This window comes from Meleagris gallopavo, chromosome 10 (assembly GCF_000146605.3).
Source record: "Meleagris gallopavo isolate NT-WF06-2002-E0010 breed Aviagen turkey brand Nicholas breeding stock chromosome 10, Turkey_5.1, whole genome shotgun sequence".
Taxonomy (NCBI): domain Eukaryota; kingdom Metazoa; phylum Chordata; class Aves; order Galliformes; family Phasianidae; genus Meleagris; species Meleagris gallopavo.
The window spans coordinates 18,501,114-18,526,379 of record NC_015020.2 but is presented as its reverse complement, the minus strand read 5'-3'; the positions used below and the strand labels follow the sequence as shown (position 1 = coordinate 18,526,379).

The following is a 25,266-nucleotide window of genomic DNA, read 5'->3' as shown; positions in this document are numbered from 1 at the left end:
GTATGATTGTTCAGTCCGATTTCTCAATCCACCGTCATCTCATTAAAACTGTTGGCAGCAGTGTTTGTGGATGACCTTTCTCGGGCTAAATATCTGTAGTTGAAGTTATGACATAATCCATTCTAGAGAAAAAGGAAGACTTTGCCTCGCGAGCTTATAGGCTAGCTTCTAGGTCTGAAAGTAAGCTTTTATTGAACGATTCAAGTTGTTAGTAATGCTTATACCAAATGAGATTAAAGGACGTTATCTGCACATGCTAAGTAAGGCTACTGAAAGCAAGGAAGTAGGAAAACTGCAAAAATGTTTCTAAAAGTTATTTCAAACCGTTTGTCAATATGCATTGCATCTGAACACCTTTAGAGTCAGCCTAACCTTCTGCCATCCCAGTGACTCAAGACAACTAATAGAATAGGTACATTTCTCTATTGGAGGGAAGGCTTATTACCATCTTTAAAATATATTTCTTAAAAATATAACTGTAGGACTTGTGCTCTTCTGTATTGAACAATATTTTGTGGGTTTCTTGTTTCCTCGTCTGAAATAATCAGTTTTCCTCCTCTTGACCAGTCAGCATGGGCAAGAGAGATTGCAGCGAAAGCTTTATTGGAGAATTCATTGCTCCACTGTGTAGAATGGAAGACAAATCCCTCAAGTGCACATACTAACGATCTGCTAAATGCTTGCAGATGATACAGACTTTCTCTCGATGTGTGTTGTGCTGTGCAGAAGAAGTGGATCTCGACGAGCTGCTTTCTACACGATTAGTTTCATTTCTAATGGACCATCAACAGGAAATTTTTAAAGTACCAACTTACCTGCAGGTTGCAGTGCAAGATCACATAGAACACGTGAAGATGGCTCAGGTTGGTGACATAACAGAAGTTTAAGTACCTTTGCTGACTGCAGAGAACTTGTTACCTATGTGGGGTGGATGAGAACTGCAAATAAAGCTACAGCATAATAAATGCAAACTTGTATTAAGCTGTTGGTGCAGTCGTAATAGACATCAGCTACTTTATAATCCCTTGCAACTTGTGATGTGGCTGTAAGTGTATAAGCTTGGATGTTAAATATGGTAGCTTCTTACCAAAGCGGGACATCATTTGACTTTAGAAGACCTTTTCTTTGATTTTTATTTCAGTGCAAATATCCAGGGGAAGACATTTGTGCCATATTACCAACCTATTCGTACTGTGAACAAATAACCCCTCAGGAGTTTGAAGAACAAAAGGTTTCTACTTCTCAAGCTGCTGTGGCAGAGCTGTTAGAGAACATCATCAAAGATAAGAACTTATCTGTGAAAGAGAAAAGAAAAGTTAAAACAGGTGAGGGACTTATTGGATATCTATGCAATTCTGAAAACACTTTGTGTGAGGAGAAGAGCTGAGTCATGAGACGCTGCTGTCAGAGCATGAGCAGACTGTAGAGAAAATGCCTGCCTCACAAGGAGCACTAAGTGCTGTTTAGTGGTTTTTTGGGTTGTATGGGATGATTCTATTTTAAGAGCAGTGTCTAAAATAGCATTTGATACTGTCCAGCAACAGTGATCAGTGATTCAAAACAGTAGAAAACTTTCAGGTGTGCATTATTAAATAAGATGTTTTACCGACTATACAGATTGTCATTAAAATGATGTAAATGGACATAAAGTTAAGAGGAGACAAATGGTGGTCTTTTTTTCCTTTAAAAGGTCAAACTCAATCTATTCACAACTCTGAAGCATTCTTCTCTGTGGCATTAGCTTTGTTTTGTAACATGTATATTGCTCAAGATTATCTGGCATTTCTGTGGCCTTACTAACATGTTGCCTAATAGTAAAGCTGAAGTGCAGCAATTCTGGCAGGATTTAATACTGGAGTTTTTTTCTTTTTTAAGAAAACCTTTGGCAAGTGTTTCTGACCAACTGAATAGTACTGTACTTGTCCTAGAATCTCTTAAGTAAGTCTTGTGACTCACATTTGAAAAAGCAGCTTTCCAAAGCAAGCATGTTTGTTCTGATGCCCTTTCCACCACCAGCCTCTGCAACTGTGACTCCCATATGTGTTCTGGGAGCTTCATTTTTCCAGGACCAAACTTCAGAAGCCTGGCCCGCTGTTCAAGTTCATGGAAACTTCCTGCATGTAAAGAAGAGCAGTTAATTTCAGCTGACTTGAACCTAAACTTCTGAGTAAGCAAGCAGTAAGAAGTGATGCACGGCAGCACACAGCAGATGAAGCAGGAAGGAAGGAAATAAACTAAAATAGTCTAGTATAAAACTTGAAGTATATGCTTACATTTTTGTGAGCTCCCACCAAAATCCAAAAGCAGCTTATACTGATGAGCCATGTATTAGCAGGGTTTGTGTTAAATGAACTGTAGGATAGCTGTATTGTGGTCATGCTAGCTGTGCTGGGGTAGTGAGCAGTGTGACAAATCTCAGCTCTTTGCAGTAATTATACAGTTTTGGTGCTTTGAATTAGGAAAAGCCAAATGCATGCCACTTCCTAGGGGGTTACATCCAACTTACATCAACATCAAAATTACAAATGATGTGACAATTTTCAGTAGGCTGTGAATTCTACTTAAGAGTCCTAATCAACCTCTCAAAAGAAAACAAAGGATACAACCAAAATATCTCTAAAGCCAGAGACTTCTGTCCATCCCTGTCTGCAGGAACTGAAAAATAATTCCTCTGGTGCAGTTGTTACCTCTCTTGAGAGAATGCCTTCAGAAATCTTCTGAATCCTAACTTCTTTTTGGTGAAACATGTTCATCGTTGTGATATTTTTTTTTTTTCTTTGAAAGACACTTGTCCAAGCATAAGCAAAATACATACCCATGTTGACAGCAAGTCTTCAAATGGTGACTACTAAGTCTTACTTACAGGGTAAAACCTGGTCATACTGTTCAGAATGAGATGGTTGATGACAAGCAATGAGCTGTGTTAACTTTTATTCGGTTGTTCAGCATCATTGCAAGCAACTGCCATTGCAAGTGGAGATGAGGGCAGGTGGTCACTGGCTGGAGATGGAATGGTGTGGTGTCTGTGGAAGGGCTATGCTGGTTACAACAGCTGAAAACCATGAGAATAAAACGATTTCTCACTTCAACAGAAGATGAAGGTCTGACAGAACTTCTCATTCCTTCTTTATCAGTTGAGCTCCTAAGCACAAAGGGCTGCAGCTTTGGTCAAGTGTCACAGCAGAGGTACTTTGCAGACTGATGCCTTGCACTTCCTACTGACATGTATCTGTATGCAGTCATTCATGCCTGTGTCCTGCATAGCTGGCTTGTATCTGTTTATGTTCCTTTTTTTTTTTTTTTGTGGAGTCTGATTTAATGTTTTCTTGTGTATCTTCTAGTTCCAGAAGGAATATCCTCTGATATACCAGAACAGATTTCCAACCACAGAAAACGAAGCAATGCTGCTTGAGAACAAACCTACCATCAAACAACCCATGCTCAGCCTGAGAAAACCCAAATTTCGCAGCCTGAGATATTAATGTCAGCTGCACGTTGGGTCTGTGTGGGTCTGTGTGGGTCTGTGTGGGTCGCTGACCAAGGGTTGCTTGGAATGGAAGTCTGCAGTGGCTGTGCACGTAGAAGGAAGAAATGTTTACATGAACACTATGCCAAGAAGTGCCAAAATAACTTTTTTTTTGGAAGTTATTTATATTTATTGTTTTCCTAGAAGTTATTTAACTGTTTACAAATTAATCAATATATTGTGCTAAGCAGAATGAGTGTGAAAATGAAGCTACTAATTACCAAAAATTTATATATGGTTTTCATATGGGGGACTAATGATGTGCATACTGTAATGTTTTCAATGTTTATTCAGGAGTTGGTGCCATGAATTATAGTTCGTGTGCACTCCTAATTGTCTGCTTGGTGTGAATAAGTGCCTGCCTTGTTTTGTTTAAAGACAAACGTTTTGAGAAAGCAAAGTTCAGTTTGGAACTTGTTTTTGTTATTTCTAAGGGGGCCAGAAATTCACCAGAAAGGAATTATCTGGCTCCTTAAAATACTTGTTTCCTCTCATCTGAAACACTTTTTAAAATATTTATTTATATTAAAAGTGTTCTGTATATTTCTGATGTTTTCCTGGAATGCTTATTTTGGATGCAGTGATACACTTCTCTAACAGCACTGGGTAATAAGTGATGGGACAAGGAACAGAATCCTAACGCGCTGAGTTTCCCTATTTTGTTTCCAGAAGTAAGAAGTGGATCCGTGTTGGTGTTTCTGTGAGAGAGCAGCTTAAAGTGCTTTCATAATAAGGTTCCAACTTAACATTTATATTTATATACACACACACATTTTAGTGTTATTCATAAGGCTCTCAGCTGAAGATTGTCACTTCTGCATTGTACATCATTACAATGTGGTTTTGTCCTTTAAGGATGAAGACTTTGTAAGCCAAGGAACACCTAATTTCAGCCACTATTAGTCCCACTTCAATGTCCTGTGGGTACCTGGTGCTTACATAGCTGATGGCCATGCATGGTTAGTAATGCCTGTGCACAACTGCTAAGCATCCCGCACCTGCATAAACTTGCTTCTGCTCCTTGCACTGTTAAGTGTTTCGTAAGTGCATTAGTTAGTTAGTTGTGTTCTAATTAAGCAACTTACTAGGCTCACATTTCTTAGGGCTTGCCTTTCAACAGCTTGCCCTCGTTATTCAGTCCTTGATCCACGTTATTTAATGTCGTTTAATTATTTCATGTTCCCTTCTGAGGTTTTAACAAAACTCAAATAATAAACAGAAGCTGACCAGTGGTGGGAAGTTTCCACAGATGGAAATAGCTAAGAAAGGCTTACATTAAAAATCTATCATTTTGTCTCAAGTGAGCTTTTAACCCTTTTTTCCTTTTGCGTACCTGTAATTCTGTTGGGGGAGCAGCTCATCAGGCATAAAATTGCAGGCTGTAACCTATCAATGAGGTGTAAAAGGATTATCTGTTGCTTGGAGTATAGCTTTGATCTGAGAACAGTGATAGGAGGAAGGATTCATGGTTGTCTTCCATTCACAGGGGAAGAAAAAATGTTTTGGCGTGGCTGTCCTGGCACACACACAGCCACACGCTGCTAATGAGGGCTCAGTGCTGCACAGCTGAGCAAAGGTTTGGTTCTGCTTTGTTCCCCTTTGCCCTGAGAGGGGGGCTGGTGTGAGCAAAGGGCTCAGGGCTGCTTCTCAGGTTCCATTCCACACTTATAAAAGTCCACGTGTTCCTGTATACGCACTGTGGCTTTTTAACTTGTTTTCATGTGAGAATTAAAATCCTATCAACATGTTTAGTCTGCTTTTCTTAAAGCCCTCAATTGGGTTTGAGAGTTGTGGTTCATTTGGAGTAGATTTATTTGGAAAACATGCTAAGCTGAAATGTTACTTCCAACAAGGGTTAGATTTCATTGATAGCTTGGGTTGGATTTTTGGAGATGCTTTTCCTCCAAAGAGTGCTCAGCACTGCACAACTGCCTGGCGCGGAGGTCACCAGCCTGGGGGCATCCCAGAGCCATGGGGTGGGCACTGGGGGGGTGGCTGGGGAGCTTGGAGAGCTTTTCCAACCTCAGTGATCCTGTGGTTGTAGAGAGAGGATACAGCAGTGTCTGGTGATGCTGGGCAGTGACACCTCTCCCCTGCCATCGCTGGTGCCACCTGGTTTCTCAGCACGGCACAGGATGGGGACTCAGTGACTGCAGTGCAGAGCTGAGATGAAGTGCAGCTCCAGTTCCTCTTTTTTGTTGTTGTTTTTTTTTTCTTTGTAATCTCTTCTGCTCGGGAAGAATTTAGGTCTCTGAAAAAACCCTCAAAGCTGCTTTTTGTGTGAACAGCAAGACAAAGCCTCGCAAGGCATCGGGAGGATTTTGGCCTGAAAGCCACCTCTGTTCCAGCACTGAGCCCATGGGCCGCACGCAGCTCCCAGCACTCCTTCCTGCACTCCCATAAAAACCCACACGTGGCTCCAGGAGCCTCAGATCCTGCACCGAGACAATGTACAGCCAGTGAGTGCTGCTGGGGCTCTCCTCTATATGGGCTGGGGGGGTTGTTGCTCCTTGGGGCGGTGAGGTTGGGATCGCGTGGGGTTTTGGGGCACTGAGGTGCTGGTCCATGTTAGAGGCAAGGACCAAGTGCCGTGCAAACCATATGCTTTGCTATAGGTAGGAATTAGGGCTTAGCAAATAATTCTCAGCTGTGTACTGCAAAACACTTTGTTAAAAATGTAAAAATTATTCAAGACTTGGGAAAGGTAAGGTGGATGTTTGGTGTCCTGCTTCCTGGTGCGTCAAATGTCCTCGGTTTGTCCCTTGTGCCCCAATATACCACTTGTTGTTGGAACATGAGGTGCCTGCTGTCCTGCTGCTGGTTTCCCCTCTGTACCCCCAAGACCTCCTGTCGTTTCTCCCTGCTCTCCTCGTTGGTTTTTCCAAGCCACAGCTTTGTTCTCCCAGCACCACTCGGAAGCTGCCAACATAGGTCTGGTGTCCCTTGCAGGGTGGAGCATCCCGCAGGAGGCTACAAGAAGCTCTTTGAGACAGTGGAGGAGCTGTCCTCCCCCGTCACTGCCCACGTCACAGGTTTGTGTGCCCTCATCACCTCCTTCCCTGTGAGCCCCACGCTGCTCTTGGGAGCAGCAGAACTCTTGTGAGCCACAGAACTCGAGTCTGGGGGACTCGCAGGTCCTGGGACACAGGGATAAATGAGATCAAGGAAGTTCACATGTTTGGGACGTGGCTGAGTTGATGTGCTGGGAGCTGAGGAAGGACAGAGCAGTTGAGTGATCTTTGGCATTCCAAGGATCCTTGTCGTATGGCTCTGTAGGGTAAGAAGAAACCATAGTCCTAAAGGCTCATAAAGGGCTTCTCTCTGGAGCAGAGAAGGCTCAAGGGAGACCTCATCACTCCCCACAGCTCCTGATAGGATGTTGGGGTGAGAGGGGATCAACCTCTGCTCCCAGGGAACAGCGATGGGATGAGAGGTGATGGCCTCACGCTGTGCAGGGCAGGGGCAGTTTGGATGCTGGGGGACATCTCTGCTCCAAAGAACAGTTCAGCACTGCACAGCTGCCCAGGGGTGGGGGGTCAGCATCCCTGGGGGTGTTCAGAGCTGTGGGGATGTGGCACTGAGGGATGTGGGCAGTGGTTGGGCTTAGGGATCTTAGAGGGCTTTTCCAACCTGAATGATTCTGTGATTCCACAAAAGCATCCACGATCTTGTCCTTAAATAATAACAACTTTTTAAAATGAATAAACACAGGAAAAAAAATAGAAGACAAAATATTTTGACTATTCTTCTACATCTCCTGCAGGCAGGATTCCCACCTGGCTCAGAGGCAGCCTCCTGCGATGCGGGCCTGGCCTCTTTGAGGTCGGGGCAGAGCCGTTCTACCACCTCTTCGATGGCCAGGCACTGCTGCACAAGTTTGACTTCAAGGAGGGACACGTCACCTACCACCGCAGGTGTGGGACGCAGCCAAGGACTGCTGTTCTTCTGGGGTCTGTGTTCACTGGAGGAGCTCCAGCAGGGAGCTTTCCCAAAGTGAGGCACTGGAGCAGAGAAGTGCGGGTGCCCCGTCCCCAGAGGTGCCGAGGCCAGGCTGGATGGAACCCTGAGCAGCCCATGGCATGGGGTTGGAACTGGACAGGATGGAAGGTCCCTCTAACCCAGCCATTCTACAGTTCTGTGAACAACAGCACACTCGGCAAATAATGCAGCTTTTCTACAGTTCAGAAATGTTCTGTGAAGATGAGGGCAGCAGGGGCTGCCTGCCTGCAGGGCTCCAGCACTTCACATGCTGCAACGCAACCCTGGTCACTGCCAGGGGCTGGGCTGAGCTCTCATGAGCCTCATCACAAAAAATATTTGTGTTTATTTTAATTGCATTGCTTGTTGCGTTGGTGTGACTGCCTGTAATGTGCTTCACCCCCTTAGGTTTGTTAGGACAGATGCTTATGTGCGAGCCATGACAGAGAAGAGGATCGTGATAACTGAATTTGGTACCTACGCCTACCCAGACCCATGCAAGAACATTTTCTCCAGGTATCGGGGCTCTGCCAAGCACTGCAGCTTCGTGCCACGGGGCCTCTGCTGACCCTGCTGCCTTCCTCCACACAGGTTTTTCTCCTACTTTAAAGGGGTGGAGGTCACAGATAATGCCCTCGTTAATGTCTACCCTGTTGGTGAGGACTACTACGCCTGTACAGAGACCAACTTTATAACCAAAATTAACCCAGACACTCTAGAGACAATTAAGCAGGTAGGTTTTGGCAAACAGCTCCTAACAGCCTCACCTCTTTTCCCACATCGCTCACCCTCATCACAGACGGACAATGCCCAGGGCTGCCCATGCAGCCCACACCTCCCCACACTCCGTCCCCAGGTGGATCTCTGCAAATACGTCTCTGTCAATGGGGCCACAGCTCACCCCCACGTGGAGAACGATGGCACAGTTTACAACATCGGCAATTGCTTTGGGAAAAATTTCTCACTGGCCTACAACATCATACGGATTCCTCCACTCCAAGCGGGTCAGTTCAACACGCTTCCAACTGAGCTTGTGAAAATCTTGTTCTATAAATTACTTCTTATTATTCAAATGCATTTTGTCATCAAATTTCTTTGTTTGGCCTCCCTTTCTTTCAGCAGTAGAAATATTATCTTTAACACAGTCATTTACCTGATTCTAGACTATGAGTGTCCAACATTTTGGCCTGCATGGGCCAAACTAAGCAAAGAGGAACTATCTTGGGCCACATACAAATCATAATATAGTTAATGAATGTAAATAACAAAACTTTTTTCTTCTATTAAAGCACTGAAAGAAAAGACAGCAAAACCATAAAACTAGCAAGCTGAACACATGCGCTAGCTCACAATCTTCCTTTGTGCTAGAGGCAGAGACCTTGCAGGGCAAGCACTGCTCATGCAGGCAGCGTGTGGCTGGAAGCTCCCCTGTAACCATGTGGCTGTCCTTTGCAGACAAGGAGGACCCAATGAACAAGTCAGAGGTGGTGGTGCAGTTCCCTTGCAGTGACAGATTTAAGCCCTCCTATGTGCACAGGTAACTCCTGCCAGGCTCAGCTGGCTGACTGCACACTCACTGAGCTCTGGTTCCTTGTTGCGTGCAGCATGCTCACCATCTCAAACCAGCTGCTTTGGCAAACGAGTCTTCCCTGACAGAGCTCACTTCTACAAGTGGCAGCAGGACTTGGTTTTGCTTGTAATGAGCAACTAAAGCAAGGGCTGGTACAGACATCAGGGTGCCTGTATCCCTGTAGCATTAAGCTCTGTACTGCGTCCCGTGCTCCTGCACTGTGCACAGAGCCTCCACGTGCTCTGTGTGTGTTCTCACAGCTTTGGCCTGACCCCAAACTACATCGTATTTGTCGAAACCCCGGTGAAGATCAACCTCCTCAAGTTCCTCTCCTCCTGGAGCCTCTGGGGAGCCAACTACATGGACTGCTTTGAGTCCAACGAGACCATGGGGGTAAGTCCAACGAGACCATGGGTCACATAGGGCCTGTGCCCACCACACCATGCCCACTCACCACTGAGACTGGCCTGCTGCTTGCCTTTCAGGTCTGGCTTCATGTGGCAGAGAAAAAGAAAGGACGGCTCCTCAACATCAAGTACCGGACCTCAGCCTTCAACCTCTTCCATCACATCAACACCTTCGAGGATAACGGGTTCCTCATTGTCGACCTCTGCACATGGAAGGGGTGGGTGCCAACACTGCCTTCATAGAATCGCTCCCCTGAGACCCTCAGCTTGCCCCCGTGCCCACTGCCCACCTCCCTCGATACTACATCGTCACGGTTCTAGAACACCCCCTGGGCAGCGTGTGCCAATGCTTCTATGTCAAGGCCCCACATCAAGATGGAAACAGCTGATCTGGTCTGGCCCTGTGACTTTCAGTGGATCAGAACAGGGCTCATGTCACTTAATTGAATTCTAGGGAAAAAAATTAGCTGTTTTGGAACTCGTTCCTGGCAATGACTTCTTTGCTGTCTCTGATCCCATTTCTGTGCAGATTTGAGTTTGTTTACAATTACCTCTACTTAGCCAACCTCCGAGCGAACTGGGATGAGGTAAAGAAGCAGGCAGAGAAGGCCCCCCAGCCCGAAGCCCGCAGATACGTGCTGCCCCTCCGCATCGACAAGGTACCGCCCAGCCCTGCCACCAGCACTGCTGTCTGCACAGCTCCTGCACTCTGGGGCCAACTACTCCCAGTGCTTTGCCTGGTCACGCTTAATTCAAACTTTTCCTTCCCATTAGAAGGTTTTATCCTTAAAGCAGCAGTCAGCTTGGTGCAGAGCTGTGTGATTTCCAGCTCCCCCTCCTCAGTGGATGAGTCTTTCTGAGCTGTACTCCGTCTTGCACTGCTGCTCAAGCGAACCATACAGACCATAACAAGCCTCCAACTGTCCTATTGAGGGGGAAAAGTTACATGTGTGTTCACCTAATAAGCATGCTGAGAGCAGAAATACAGGCTGGAGTTAGCCTGATAGACATTCTTATTACACTAAAAGCTGACTAAGAAAACAAAAAGAATCAACCACTCCTGTGTATGTTTCTATTCTGCAGCTTCACAAGGCTTTGCTGCACATTGCTAGCTTCCGTGCAGGTACACTCAGAACTTTGTTTCTCCACTTGTCTTGGGTGTTGTTCTTTGTCCCAGGCCGACACAGGCAAGAACCTGGTCACCCTGCCCTACACGACAGCCACTGCGACGCTGCGCAGCGATGAGACCATCTGGCTGGAGCCAGAAGTTATTTTCTCAGGGCCACGCCATGGTAAGATGACAGCTCTGAGCCACAGAGGCAGCACAAGTCCTGTCAGCCATCCACGTCCTGCTAATCCTCATGCGTATACCTTTTTTGCAGCCTTTGAATTTCCACAGATCAATTACAAGAAATATGGTGGGAAACCATATACATACACATATGGGCTTGGACTGAATCACTTTGTTCCAGACAGGGTAACTATCAGGAAAGGGGTGAGGCACATCTTTTTGATGAGCTTTTGCTTAAGGGCAAGTAAGGGCATTTTTGAGATGTGGTTTTATTTTCTCTACTTAGCTTTGCAAGCTGAATGTTAAAACAAAGGAGACCTGGGTGTGGCAGGAGCCAGATTCATACCCATCAGAGCCGATCTTCGTTTCCCATCCAGATGCTCTGGAGGAGGATGATGGTAATTAATGATTTTTGGCTTGTTAATTGGAGTTGTTTGCAGTCTGTATCCACTGGCCCCAGGTGTGCTGTGCTAAGACCTACTTCCATGGTGCACCAGGGGTATGCAGGAGCCAGGGGACCTGCAGGCCGCTCCTGGCTGAGATGTGCCCTGTTCTAATGCTGCAGGCGAGTTTCTGAGAACACGGAAAAATCAGAATTGAATGAAAATATAGGAAAAAATCTGTTGGTTCAGATCATCTGTTCTCATTTCCCAGCCTTTTTCCATCAGGAACTACATTACTTAAAGAATTCCAGATGGCCAAGCTTTGTGAAATTTAACCTGTCTTAAACCAAGGATGTTTTTATTTCTAAAGCCCTCCTCCCCATCTGGAAGGGGGGCAAATTGAGGCTTTGGCTGTGGAGGACACGGAGCTGCATCATGCCAAGCACTGCACGCATTTTTCACATGTTGCCAGCCCTGTACCTATTTTTGAAGGTGGCAGCACTAGGTTTAAAGCGCATCTACTCATTCCCTGAATTCCTCACCCCCGAGCGGAACACGTGAAGCCAGGAGAGCCCCTGGCTGTGCTGAGTGCCTGTTTTTGTCACCTCCCAGGGGTGGTGCTGAGCATTGTGATCAGCCCCGGCTCAGGGCCAAAGCCTGCCTACCTCCTGATCCTGAACGCCAAGGACATGAGCGAAGTGGCCAGGGCTGAAGTGGAGGTGAACATCCCTGTGACTTTCCATGGACTCTTCAAAAGAGCATGAGTGCTGCCTGCAACACCCCGTGTTAGGCTTCCTCCAGCTTCAAAAAGATGCAGTCTCCATTTGCAAGAAAGTGACATTGAAGGAATTTAGATCATTTATTTGTGAGTACTTAGTTCACAGAATTATGGAATGGTTTAGGTTGGAAGGGACATTACAGCCCTTCCAGTTCCAAACCACTGCCTTGGGTACCCACAGGTGCATCACTACCCTAATTAAGACTGAAAATTTCAGTTTTGTCACTTAGTTCTCAGAATACTTACCCAGATATTTCTCAAATGTACTCCAGGCCTAATTTCAAGATGTACAATACAATAAACCATACAGTTTCTTTTACAAAATTAAATTTTGTAGATGCAACAGAGAGAAAGATGCATGAAATAGCACAGTGTAATCTCAGTCCCTCACACATGGTAACATTATGTAGAAGGCAACGTGCTGTTGCATCCTTTGAGAAGAGGCAATTTCTATCCTATGGGGGTGTTTTGGATTGAACTCACCTCCTGGTCACTGCACTGGTATCCTCAGAGCAAGCTGAGGGGAGCCCTTCCACAGTGCTCTGGCAATTTGACCTTGCAGGCAGCATTCTGTGCTTTGCTAAATCTTACATGCATTACTCTTGTCTAGTCTTCAGCCATGTGTGTCTTCTCTTTCTCATTTCTTTGCTCAAAGTGCTGTTTGAGTTCTGCATATTCTTAATATGAAAAAAAAAATAAAATAAAAAATCAAGCAATTGTTACAGCTTAGGGTGAATTTGCTTTGTTAGAGTGCTACAGAATCAAAACTTAATCCTTTCTTTCCACAAAATGACTACGTAGTACTAACAGACTATGTTTCCAAATACAAACTTATTTGTATTGACTTGAAACCCAGGATTGTTTGTTTGCAACGGTTTAACATTTTTATTCATGGTATCAAAGAATTAGAAAATCATTTACATTAAAGCTTTCCAATATAAAGTGCCATCTTCAAAGGGTGATTACTTGAGAAGGGCTGCATTTACATTCTCATCACGGGATACTGGCAAGGAGGTGGTAGCACCTGATACTTCTGCTGCTCTATAATCTGCAAGCACTGTGCAACTACCTGATTAAAAAAAACAACCACAAACAATATAAGCAGTGAGCCTCTGAAACAAAAAGTCAGTGAAGGTTACTAGTTAAGCAGTTATTCGATAATGCATTTGTTCTTATTTCTGCAAAACAGTGTGCATTTAAAATGTACAGCTGCAGTCTGCAGAAACAGACGTCAGTGTAATGTGTCACTGGGTCACGGGAAATGCAAAGAAAAAGATGCCTGAAAGTTTCTTTCAGTTATTTCATAGCTACACCCCTAACATTTCCAATAGCATATCAAGATGTTCTGCTCTTCTGCTTAAGTGCCCATCTTCTAATAGGTGATATTTCTTGGTGCCTCGTGAGAACTAGGGAAAGAATATACAGAACTGGTTTTGGGCTTTGAACAAAATCTTAGAGCGTTTTATCATCTGGCACACGCAGTAATTGGCTTTGCCAAAACCTCTTCTCTGGAAAAGCTTTTTGCTGAAAATTTAAGAGTTGGGATTTTCCCAATTTCACTGTGTGTATTTGACTGCTAGCACAGCAGCATGCATTGTCCTGAAAAAAAATTATTATTTTTTAAAGGTATGCTACATACAGGCACATGCTGTCAGTTCAGATAAAGCTAAACTGACACTCCATCTAGGAGCAAGAGCCAGGATAAAATAGCAAAACCACAGTGTTAAATAAATAACTAAACAACTAAATATGAACATGAATTGTGGCATGCTGGTGAAACCTGTACTGCCTGAAGAGAATCACAATGATTCAGTCCAACTGTCACATGTGTTCCTCACTCAAGTGGTTCCTAGGGAAAGGCAGGGTCTCAAGCACTAGAAAACGCTTCTCAGGGCAATCCCATTATCAAAGTCCCTATATACACTCCAAAAAATATCTAGCACGAGTTGCACCATAAATATGTGCCCTAGTTAGAAATATTAATTGGTATCAGGATGTATTTGTGATCGTTTAGGTTTTTTTTTAAAGAAAACCTTCAGAAATGCAGAGAACACCTTCATACTGCTAACACACAACGCAACACTGCAAAACAGCAGTGGTGGCTTTTAGCAAGAACATCTTGGAGAAGATGCCTACCAACTTAGGAAAATGAAACACCCCACAACGAAGGAATGAAAACAATGCAAGCAGTGAAGAGGAAACTTAAGAGAGCAAACATGGGTCATGTGCAAGACCGTAAAAAGAAAGGAGTGGGAGACTGAACCAAACTGGAAAGTCAGTTGAGGTTCACTGAGGAAATCCTGTAGTCGGAATGCAACCAGAGCTCAACAGAAACTTTTTAGATAGACCAAATAGGTCTACATCTTCAGATAGGGTAGAAAACAGATGAGAATTCAAAGCTAAATACCAGGAAAAACAGAGTAAGAACTCAGAGATCTGGTTCTGGGAATCAGCACGCGAGCTGACTGCAAGTGAACAAACCAGGCTTGCACGTTCATCACAAGATGAGATCTAGGGATAAAAATGTATATAGAACATACACTGGGAAAAAACAAAGCCACCTACCTTTCTGGTATTCTGGGGGAGAACTACACCATCATCCCAGAGTCTGGCAGAAGAGTAAAACGCACTGCTCTCTGCCTCTAGCCTGGAGAAGAGAGAACATGAAACACATTTAGAAGCAGAAAAGTTTAACAAAAAAGGCACCAGGCTGGTAAAACAAAGTTAAAGATAAAAAAGACATAGGTTTCTATTTCAAGTGAATGTGCTGTTCTAGTGTCAAAATCCACTAGGATCCGGCAAATACATAACAGATCCGATCCTTCTGTAGTTCAAAGATGACCCTCTGCATTCAGAAGATCACTACTGGATAATTTACAGCACTGACTTGTTTCGTGATTGCAGGATTTTCTAACTAAAAGTTTTGCATTTCCATGGGAAGATCCTCAGAGTAGACATGGAATTATAATTCTAGAATTCTAAAATAGTTTTCATCAAATCCAGGTTTGTTTCAGTTGTTTGGGATGTGTTGACCTGAAATACGAGCATAAGTAGGTATAAATGTCAGCATAACTGCAGGATTTTACTGCTTAATGTCCTTACTTTTGTTTCAAATGTTTTAGCTCAGATTCATCTGTACAATCATTGTCTCCAGCTTGTGGGACCATGGACAAATGTCTTGAATCCACAAGAGCAACTCTTGCATTAGGCCATAAGAACAGGAAGTTTGGACTGAACGATCTCCCACACTGCAAAAATAAAACAATACAAAAAAAATACAGTAGAACTTCACTGAATTTAATCACAAAAAAAAAAAGGGACGTACAATGCCGCTATCAAGTTAGAGACAAAATGTAACAGTTGAATTTGTAAAGCAATAGTGATGCAGATCCTTTCCCATTACAGCTACAGGTTCTCTATTAGTACAGATCATAGAATCCTAGAATCCTTAAAGCTAGAAGGGACCTCTGAGGGCCATCAAGTCCAACTGCCCTGCAGTGCACAGGCACACCACAGCTAGGTCAGGGTGCCCAGGGCCTGATCCAGCCTGGCCTTGAAAGTCTTCCAGGGACGGGGCATTAATCACATCCCTGGGCAACCTGTTCCAGTGCTCACCACCCTCACTGAAAAAGATTTTTTCCTTATATCTAACCTAAATCTAACCTCCCTGAGCTTGAAGCCATTTCCCCTTGTCCTGTCACCACAGACCCCACCAAAGAGTTTGTCCCCTTCTTTCCTGTAGCTCCCCTTTAGATACTGACAGGCCACCATCAGGTCACCTCACAGCCTTCGCTTCTCCAGATCCCCTGCAGAAGTAATCACCACATCCCACTGCATTCAATATTGGCATTTATTTCACCGTGTCTAATCCCAAGTGAGCAAAGAGACCAGTGCACCTCCTAGCGGCATAAGTAGCACACATAGCAACACAACTGAAAAAGATGTGGTCCTCGACCACTGAAAACAGATGTGTGCTGAGCAAACAGTAGTGCTGAATCCTCAGTAGTGACATTTTCAGACAATCTGATTTTCAGAACCCGCTCTAGGTTCACCGCAGATCAAATCTGCTGTAATCACACCTTGTGATGCAGTTCTTATTTAAAATTAGTTAGGATCACAAATCAAGTTAAATGTCTGCACAGCAGCTAACAATGCTGAAAAAATGAAAGCACCATAAGTGCTGGGCGAAGCGTTGAGTCGATTACCAGCCCCACTGACTTCTGTGCTATCCTTACCATAGCGTAACTTTCGCTCCCAAAACAGCCACCAATCACTATGGTTATCTTGGGAACAGCTGCACAAGCGACAGCAGCCATCATGGAGGCCTGGGCTTTCAACCTGTTGGCCTGAGCCTCTGCCTGGAATGAAAAGAAACATTTTAGTTCTGCACTTTTTTAGATTCCTTCCACTTCCAGCAAACTGCAACCTACTCCTAAAACAATTCCTTCTTTACAATTCTATACAATTGTTTCTTCCAAAACAGCAGGGTGGGATCAATTAACTAACCACCACGGCCCATGATGCTACTTATTTTACAGTGTAAATCAGCAGAACAGTTATAACCATTGTGCAGAAACCTGCGATACAGAGCAACTCTGGGTCTCCCAGGCATCAGCAGAGCTCAGATACAACAGAACTGCAGCAGCCTTTGTCTTAAGTGCTGGTGACAGCTGGGGGAATGGAGCTGCAAAAGTCTTTTAACATAGACTCTACAAGGAGGCTTTCCAAAGCCCAGGACACAACATACTGTACTTCAATGCCTTCACTTTAGAAAAGGGAAATATTTATTTTCTGTGGATCACAGTGGTAGCAGAAGAACCAACAGGCTGTATCTCAAAGGGAAAAGCACTACAAATTCTGAATGTCACAGCCTGCATTACCAGCTGGATGCAGACATGCATACAGGCCTGCCTAAAATCAAAATCAAGTGAGAATGCAAAGGGAAGATTTAAGAAAGTTAGTTATGAAACTTCTTGATTTGACCATCAAAAGAGGATTAAAAATTAGTTTTCCTAGTAATTAATAGTTTTCAAAATGTATGTTAGTTAAAACAAGAGCCAGGTACTGCCTGAATGAAGCAGGGCAGATTAACACACCATACCTGAGAGATGCTTGTTGGCTCTGCTGCATGTGGAGCAGTGTTTTGGAAAAAGAGGATGGGAATGCCCCGGTGACTGCACAGCTGTACGAAATGGCTGCCCTTGAGAGCAGCATCATGAGAAAGCTCCCCATTGTTAGCCACTACTCCCACCAAGTGCCTACAAAACAGACACGTGAATGTTCTCCCTAGAAATGAAGAAAAGGTAGCATGCAGCATACTGCTGAGGATGGAAACATAAATGGATGGCGAGGATCTGCCCTTTTGTAAAAATCCAGACTCTAAAAGGATGCAATTACAAGAATCTTTTCATTCATGGAGCCTCCTACCCTTAACAAACAAGACATTTTACAGCACTCCCTATGTATAAAGCACAGCAGCATTAACACTCAGAAGAAGGCAGGTAAGGGTACAGGTGACCTGCCACTGTTCACACTGCAAGATAGCAAACTAGGTGCCAGGATTCTGGGTGCCCTCTAACATACATCACAGCAGTCAAGACGAAAAGTTTATATTTTTTGCCAAAAAAACTCTCTAAAGTACATTTTACTACTTTTTTTTTTTTAATTAAATTGTTGGCTGGAATGTTGTATGTTTTATAAGTGTGCTAGTAAGACTGAGTCTGCCCTGAACTATGCTATGTTCTATAGTACGGACACTATTCCACCTCCATCCTGCAGGAGATGGGATAACTTTGGACTCGGTCTGGGAAGGAACACTTACAGATGCTGTTTCTTACTTCTCAGAGAATCTGCTGAAATTTCAAAGTTCCAACTGTCCAGTGACTTAAGTGCCCAAATAGTTTCACAAAGTTATGAAATGATTCATTTGTAATCACTCTGCTGCAAACAGCCTGAGACACAACGAATGTGGGGCCCAAAGATAAAGGATAAGGCTTTCTGGAAGTACTTATCACCAATTCCTCATTGAGTCAGAACTCCTTAAATACTGCTACGGGAATACTGTAGATCCTGATAGTGGTACAAAAGCTATTTAGACATACACATCCATGCATAGTGATGGTGAATCTCATAGCCCTACCCTTCCACGTGGCCAAATCCTGTTACTAACGTTGTTCCATAGTCAGCCTTGAACTCCTGGAACCTGCTTCCATCCAGCAGGCGGCTCAGAACCTGCAAAGAAATACACAGTCTTGCCTATAGAAATCTAGGTGAAAACAGACTAGTCCTGGTGAAAGATATGCTCTGTTCAAACAGTGGAGAGACCTCTATTACACAAGAAGTCAAACTAAATGATCACAGTGGTCCTTTAATGTCTTATGCTCCAATACATACTCAATATGCACAAAGCATCAAATCTGTGTTTTTGTTTGATTACCAACCACATCTCCTGAGACACAGTTCAACCCCACAATTATTTCAAAGTTACAGACCACAGCTGTTCCTGTGCATAAAAGCCTTACTAAAAAAGCAGCACATACAGTTACAGTTTGTGTGCCTACGAACACCCAGCAGCATACTGCTCACACTTTTTTTGAATGCAGATTTAAGAGCTGCTAGTCAAAGCTACACTGCTGATTACAGCCAATCCCCTTAGCTCCAGGAGCTTACCACTGGTAAAGATAAGGGGCTCACATCCTCAGACAGACCAAACCTCACCTAGAATCACACAATAACAATACTGCTGTGCAGTTCTGCACATCTCTGCAGAGATGTTTAGCCCAACCTCAAACAAATCTAGCTTGAATTTCTTTGTTTCTGCATTTTTCATTAGGCATTTGATTTACAACATAGAGCCTAAACCCCTTAAAAAAAACAACCAACAGGGAGATGGGAGGAAGCAGGACACAAGCCCCTTTCTAAAGGGATGCATGTTCTAAAGCAGCCAACAGAGCACAGAAACAGATGGGTATCAGCTGGTGTGATCTGTAATTATCTTGTCTCTAGCAGGCTTTCTGTTCAAATATTTTCAACAACTCTACAGAATCAGTGCCATTCTGTTTTGCAGCAGACTCAAGACTGGGTGGCAACTGATTAGGCAACCATATGAAACTTCTCAGGTACTTCATGATTTCCCTATGGGGGAAGAACACCTTATTGCCTATTAGTCTGAAGATAACAGCTAGAGCAGTCCAAAAGAATGAAGGAATTTGGGATCTGCCAACTTACCAATTTTACAGGAAGAGTACAGCTATAATCTCGTGGTGCCAGCCCCAGGAGCTCATCAGGGCTATAGAGAGGATGGTCATGCTCCACGAGCTCTTCTGGCACAGGCTCATAATTCAACGTTGAGATAATATTTCGAACACACTCATAGGCTTCCTTTTCTGAAGATGCAAAATGGTCACTGCAGCCACTGACACTAAGAGAGAACGCAATATTAATTAGTAGTAATGAAACCTGAATTCTGATAGAAAACCCAAACTAAAGGAAAAACCCTCATCTCTACCGTGAATATTTGACATCTCTGACAACATCGTGCATTTTTGCTCCTGTACGAATGAGCTCAAAACATTAAAGTCAGTGGGATTTCTCTGCAAACCAACCCAAAAATCAAATTACTCTCCCGCACATACAACTGAATGTCACTAACTTTTATAATAATTCACCTATCATTTCTAACATCTTCTTCACAGCATGTTTTCAAGTCCTTAAGAACCACAGCATGTTCAGTCACTGGAAACAGCTTCAGTCATGTTAATTTGGGATAGAATGGTACTTCCTTAAAGCTAAGTGTGCTCAGCTCTCTACTGTTTTCACAAATTGTTTTGCATACCTAGAGTGAAGTGTAGCTCCTCCTAGCTCCTCTGGAGACACATATTCTCCAGTAGCAGCTCTCACCAGAGGTGGGCCAGCAAGGAACAGTGTTCCAATTTTATCTACAATCACAGCTTCTTCTGCCATGGTTGGGACGTAGGCACCTCCTGCTACACAGGAGCCACACACCACTGCCACCTGAGGGATACAGAACCAAAACCAAACCAACATGCTAAAGAGAGCAGAATGGAAAGGCCAAGTCATTACCTTTACTTCAGAAATGTTCAAGAGACTGAGCCACAGCCTGCAAAGCCATGAACTAAAGGTACAAATATCAGCATGGATGTGGCTGTTCTTGGCAACACAGAGCTCAATGTTTATTCTGAAACCACCTGACGATTTGATGCTTCCCATACAAATCAGTCAGTAAGCACTCAGAAGATTCTTAATGCTGAAGTCTTCTATTATGTGAGATACTATTTGCATCGCTCTGCCCCACAAATAGAAAAGGTGAGCTTTCAAAAATGTATTGCATGTTTTAGAGCTGCTCCTAGAAGCTGTATTAAAAAAGAATTTTACTACACATACTTGCATTCAAAATGACACCATACCTGAGGGATTTTCATAGCAGATATTATTGCTTCATTGTAAAAAATTCTTCCACCATGCAGCTTGTCAGGGAACAGCTCTGACTGATTTAGAGAGAAGAGACACAGTGAGTTTCAGTATCAGCTACAAAAGATAACACTTCCTCTTCATTCATTCACAAAAGCATTGAAACAATTTTGAGAAGGTCACCACTAACAATCACACCTGAAAGTCTCATGAACAGCATTCTCTGCTGCAGTTGTTGTCCTTACCTGTTGTGCAGTTCCACAAAAATACCCCTGGCCACTGTGTTTCAAAAGCACAGGAAAGTTTCTTGTGTTTTGTAAAACCAATTTATTCCACAAAGCTTCAACTGTAATCATGGGGAAGGGTAAACTCATGTTCACACTTAAGCTGTGAAATGACTTCAGGAGAGCTTCCCTTTATACACAGTTCTTGGTTCAGTTCAGATAAAACCTTTTCCTACCTACTTGCTTTCAGTCTGGAGAGAGAACAACCAGTCTCTGTGATAACATGACCTCTGTGCATGGGAAAGCAACCTGTTCAAGTCTGCCACTATAGCAAGAACTCTAAAAATTCTATTTCCAGAAGCTATGGAGGTCTGTACATTACTATCACAGACTTTATAACAAAACGCAGTAACTTTAAAGATTCTGAAGTTGAAAATAGGTATTTCAAACAATGTTTCTGATTTATTAAGGGCATCAGAGCATTTTGGTGCACTGAGAAGTACCCATGCTACCTGCTTGGTCACCAATTCGTTCCAACACTGATATTAAGCTGCCACATTTTGATGCTAGATGCAAAATTACCCAAAGCCATCACTGCTGTTATGTATCTTGAAATCACCTCCTGGACTCAGATTTTCAGACAAAACACAGTGCAAGCCAGCCCACCAAGAAAACATAACAGAAATCTCAGATTTCTACAGAATCAGTATGGTTGAGACAAGAAGTGAGAATGCTCCTTTGCAAAGTGGTTCTGGTACTACCTGTAGTGGCAGGAATGCTCCCCCGCTGTCAACAAGGTACACAGCCACCAGTCTGTTCTGCAGGGCTATTTCCTGAGCTCTCAGCTGTTTCTTTACTCCTATTGGATAAATAGTTCCTCCTTTTACAGTTGCATCATTTGCTACGAAGACACACCAAATCCCACAGATCTTTCCAATTCCTACAAGAGGCAACACAGAAATGTATCAGACTCTCTGAGACACCATAAATGAAACAAGGAGGCCAAATTTATAACTAGGGCATTCTTTTGTTAACACTGTTTCAGAAAGCTGCAAATTAACTTGCAAATACCAAACCTAGAAGAAATCTATAGCCCTTCTCTGGAATAAGAAACTGAAAGACAGTGACACACATACAAACAACAAACAAACAAATACATCTAAATTACACAAGAATGAACTTAAAATACAGCTTACACCTGGTGACAATATAAGAAAAAAAAAAAAAAGTTCCAGCTCTTGGACTGAGTTAACAGGGAAGGGAATTAAAAATGATACAAAACTGAAGAACATAAGCCTGTGGCTAAGGAAAGACAGGATTTCACAACCCATTCTTCTAGTCGCTTTTTAAACTGGAACTGCTCCTCAAAGAGCAATGAACTTGAGAAATACTATGATTTAAAAAACATGACAAAATAAATGCCACAGGGGCTGTGCCATGCACTAACTTGGTCACCTCTCATTGCACACACATCAGTGTATGTGACACATCATCCCAAATCTTTCACACAATTTTTCAGCCAGCGCACGCAGACTACAACCACTGTTGCCTACAGCCACTGACAACACATTCAAACACCACCTCTCAAGTTATTTTGGTTCAAAACCCTCCTCCTTTCCAAGCCACATCTCCAGCATGGGCTTATCCAAACAACACCCTCCATCCGTGCTCATCTCGAGATCTAATACGAAACATACTTAAAGATTCAAACAATTAAGCAAATGAACTTCCTGAATTTCCCGTTGCATTTCCTAGCAATTACCAGTGAGGCATCCAGCAGCAGGGACGTCACCATACGGCATGCTGAGGCCTGCGAGGGGAGACAGCTCGAGGAAAGACTCCTCATCCAGAAGCAGCTTCAGGCGCTCCCGAACAAACAGCTTCTTGTTTCTCTGAGTGTGACGCAAGACGGCATCCTCTCCCCCTCCTTTACTGACCACCTGGAGCAACTCTGAGTATCTGATTTGAAAAGAAAGTTTCAGTGAATGAAACCTTCCCTTACACGTTAACCTTCCATAGGTTTTGCGTAGTACTTCAATGTACTGCACAGATTTCATCCCAGTGACACAGGAACGAAGATGAACTCACACAACTTGACAACGACAGCGAAGAACTGGGTAACAGACCACACTATTCATAACTATATATATTCCCTATATATAACAAAAAGCAGAGATGTTATTTCAAGCAAATATCTCAGTTTCATTTTTCAGAAGTCACCTCTCCAAGCCTAGCAACAAGCCACCCCCAAAAAAGTGAAGTAATATAACTATTCTAGACATCATTAAGTCCACACCCCTCCCAGGAGTTGCCTATATGCCTCCAACACAGCATACACAATATGTATGACCATACTCAATCCCTATCAGCAAACCCATGAACGGAGCACAGCGAAGGCTCTGACCCCAGCCATCAAAGCACACTTTGAGAGATGCTGCCTTACAGTAGCAACTTTAGCCCCTAAGCTTGCGGGTAGGAATAAAGTTACCACAATGTGCCAGTCCTAATTCAGCACAGACATTTACCCCAGGTTCCAACTACTCCAGGGCAGAATCCAGCCAAGGGTTTCCTCTGCTGCTCTCCCTCCGCTGAAATTTTACCTGGCAGGCCCAATGAGCGCTCAGCAGCACAGAGGATGTACTTTAATAACACTGAATATTGCACCGTCACTAGGATCATCAAATAGAGAAACTCATTACCATTCATTACGGGGGAACATAAATTGCAGACAGTGAATGGAAAACTGGAGACAAACATGGTACTTCAAATAACTTTGATCTGAAACGTGCGTTGTGCGTTTAAGTAAAACATTCTTTTTCACCAAGATGCATCATCTGTAAATAAAAATACCTCCTGACATAACTGCCTACAAACCACTGTGTATGACTCCAGCACCTTACTAAGGGCTCCTGCAGACTGCAGAGGTTGAAAAACCTCAGGAAAAAAAAAGGGTAAGGGTTTTTAGCAATGTTGCAAACGCCACCACAGGAGGGCACAGTGTGTTTTCCATAGCTGTGCTTCCAGCTCAAGCACCATCCCTCTGAACAAAGGCCTTTGAATTCTGCCACTGGATCCATAAGAATATACATTTTCCTGTTTTGCTAGCAAATCACGATTCTTTAAATGATTAAGTCATCATTTCTCTGTTTTCACTCAAAATCAACTGTGAAACTTGTCTCATGAGGGCCCGGAAAAATAATTCTCGGCAATACATGCAGAACAATGTCATAGGATAACACTGAGATACAATGTGAACCCAGGTTTGGGCACTGCAGTCAACAGGAACTGCCCAGGAAGCAGCAGAAAGGAAAATAGCCAGGGCTTCAAAGCAGGCAGGAGAGAAATTACCAACAGGTTGTTTGTAGCTTCAGTTTTTAATTAGCAATCTAGGTTAAAAGCTCCTAAAAGCATGCATACATAACTCTCCCATCACCTCACAAGTATCAACGTACTGAAAGCATCACAAAAACTACTATTACCTTTTAATAACAGCCTCACTGTTCCTGACATTCTCCTCAAACACGTGTCGGTGCACAGGCAGGACACGTCCATCCAGCAGTGGGTACATCTGAGCACAACGCCTGCGTTTGGCTTTGCTGCTTCCCAAGCAGCCGGGCAGCGCGCCGCGTGGCCCGTTCTGTGCTCTCTGTGCCCACTGCCTGTCGCTGCTGGGGCCCAAACACGTCCTTTTGAAGGCATGAGTTACCGGTGGGAGTCTCAGCAGCAGTAATGACGCTGGGTGAGGGGAGTGCTTGCAAACGGAGCACAAGGCGACCTTGTTCCACATGACCCTGGGAAGCGCAATGAGAGGGTGCTCACTTCCAGCACTACCATTCAGATCCCCCGTGTGGGAGTGGAATGTTGTTTCTGCATCTGATATTGAAAAGAGCAATTGGTTTGAAGAAGTAGAACGTAATGCATTTGTATTCTATAACTCATCCTTAGAAATACTTGATCTTTAAGAAGTAAAAATACTGTATATGTTAGCGGCATGTTTTAGAAACGTTATTACTGAACTATGTGATTAATTCTTTCCTGCAAAACTGTAATAGTTGTTAAATGTTCCAAACAATGCGAGTATAGTGTTAGGGATTAGAAAACGTATTGTAGAGTTGTTTTGTAAGGATAAGAAACTCCCAGCAAAAGAAAAACAGATTTAGCAAACGTCAATGCAGCTATGGCCTCTACACAAGGCCGGACTGCCTCACTCTGTGAGAAGGTTGGGATGTGAAGGCAGGCACCAAGACATTCCCCTTTCTCCTGAGCTTATCTTTGTGGAAAGAAGGACAAGCAGATATCTGCAAAATAATGATCAAGCGTGGAATAAGTTAATTAATTAAACTACTGATTTACGCTTAGGCAGCAAAAATGTACGTTTGTCCAGTGTTTGCATGTTTAGCGAAGCGTCGCGAAGATTGTGAACCTACTCAGCCAGTGAGGAACTAGGGGAGAAAGAGATCAGCGTCGGGGAATAGGGAATAAAAGATGTAACTCTGTTTTCTGGGCGCTCTCCTGCTTGCAGGAGGCCCGCCATCGCAATTGCGAGTAAAATCTGCTTCATCAGAGATACCGTCCTAGAAAAGTATTTGGATATTTCCAGCCTAACGCCGTGCACACAACGGAGGCCCAGGCTCGTTGTAACGCGGCATCACCTCGCGGGCCGGCAGGGCAGGAGGGCC

At 43.7% G+C, this 25,266-nt stretch overlaps 3 protein-coding genes across 9 annotated transcripts; 2 read left to right on the top strand and 1 right to left on the bottom strand.

The window, feature by feature from the left end:
- The first annotated feature begins 43 nt into the window (after window positions 1-43).
- On the top strand, window positions 44-4,073 carry LOC116216990 (DEP domain-containing protein 1A-like). The gene is made up of 3 exons (XM_031554888.1): window positions 44-863; window positions 1,142-1,325; window positions 3,342-4,073. The coding sequence occupies exons 1-3, from the start codon at window positions 687-689 to the stop codon at window positions 3,410-3,412; spliced, it is 432 nt and encodes a 143-aa protein (XP_031410748.1). The 5' UTR covers window positions 44-686; the 3' UTR covers window positions 3,413-4,073.
- LOC100539364 (methylcrotonoyl-CoA carboxylase beta chain, mitochondrial-like) lies at window positions 1,216-25,242 on the bottom strand. Of its 2 annotated transcripts, XR_794656.3 has the most exons (15): window positions 24,067-25,242; window positions 22,350-22,546; window positions 21,349-21,527; window positions 20,360-20,440; window positions 19,768-19,946; window positions 19,161-19,353; window positions 18,073-18,164; window positions 17,035-17,191; window positions 16,169-16,291; window positions 15,036-15,181; window positions 14,499-14,580; window positions 12,855-13,002; window positions 12,417-12,610; window positions 1,957-2,114; window positions 1,216-1,295 (listed from the first exon to the last, which is right to left on the bottom strand). XR_794656.3 is itself a non-coding variant. In XM_003208912.4 (12 exons), exons 1-12 carry the CDS (start codon window positions 24,372-24,374, stop codon window positions 12,916-12,918), a joined length of 1,824 nt encoding a protein of 607 aa, XP_003208960.1. In that variant the 5' UTR covers window positions 24,375-25,242; the 3' UTR covers window positions 12,659-12,915. The 2 variants fall into 2 exon arrangements, 1 of the variants encoding a protein (XP_003208960.1); XM_003208912.4 differs by lacking the exons at window positions 1,216-1,295; window positions 1,957-2,114; window positions 12,417-12,610 and having other exon boundaries at window positions 12,659-13,002.
- RPE65 (retinoid isomerohydrolase RPE65) lies at window positions 4,661-12,199 on the top strand. Of its 6 annotated transcripts, XM_031554887.1 has the most exons (14): window positions 4,661-5,985; window positions 6,476-6,558; window positions 7,290-7,440; window positions 7,913-8,020; window positions 8,096-8,237; window positions 8,361-8,508; window positions 8,960-9,041; window positions 9,335-9,467; window positions 9,560-9,699; window positions 10,011-10,140; window positions 10,659-10,773; window positions 10,864-10,958; window positions 11,059-11,170; window positions 11,768-12,199. In XM_031554887.1, exons 1-14 carry the CDS (start codon window positions 5,975-5,977, stop codon window positions 11,917-11,919), a joined length of 1,602 nt encoding a protein of 533 aa, XP_031410747.1. In that variant the 5' UTR covers window positions 4,661-5,974; the 3' UTR covers window positions 11,920-12,199. The 6 variants fall into 6 exon arrangements, with proteins under 6 accessions (XP_031410747.1, XP_031410745.1, XP_031410746.1 ...); XM_031554885.1 differs by having other exon boundaries at window positions 4,661-6,558; XM_031554886.1 differs by having other exon boundaries at window positions 8,096-8,508; window positions 10,659-10,958.
- Window positions 25,243-25,266: the final 24 nt, after the last annotated feature.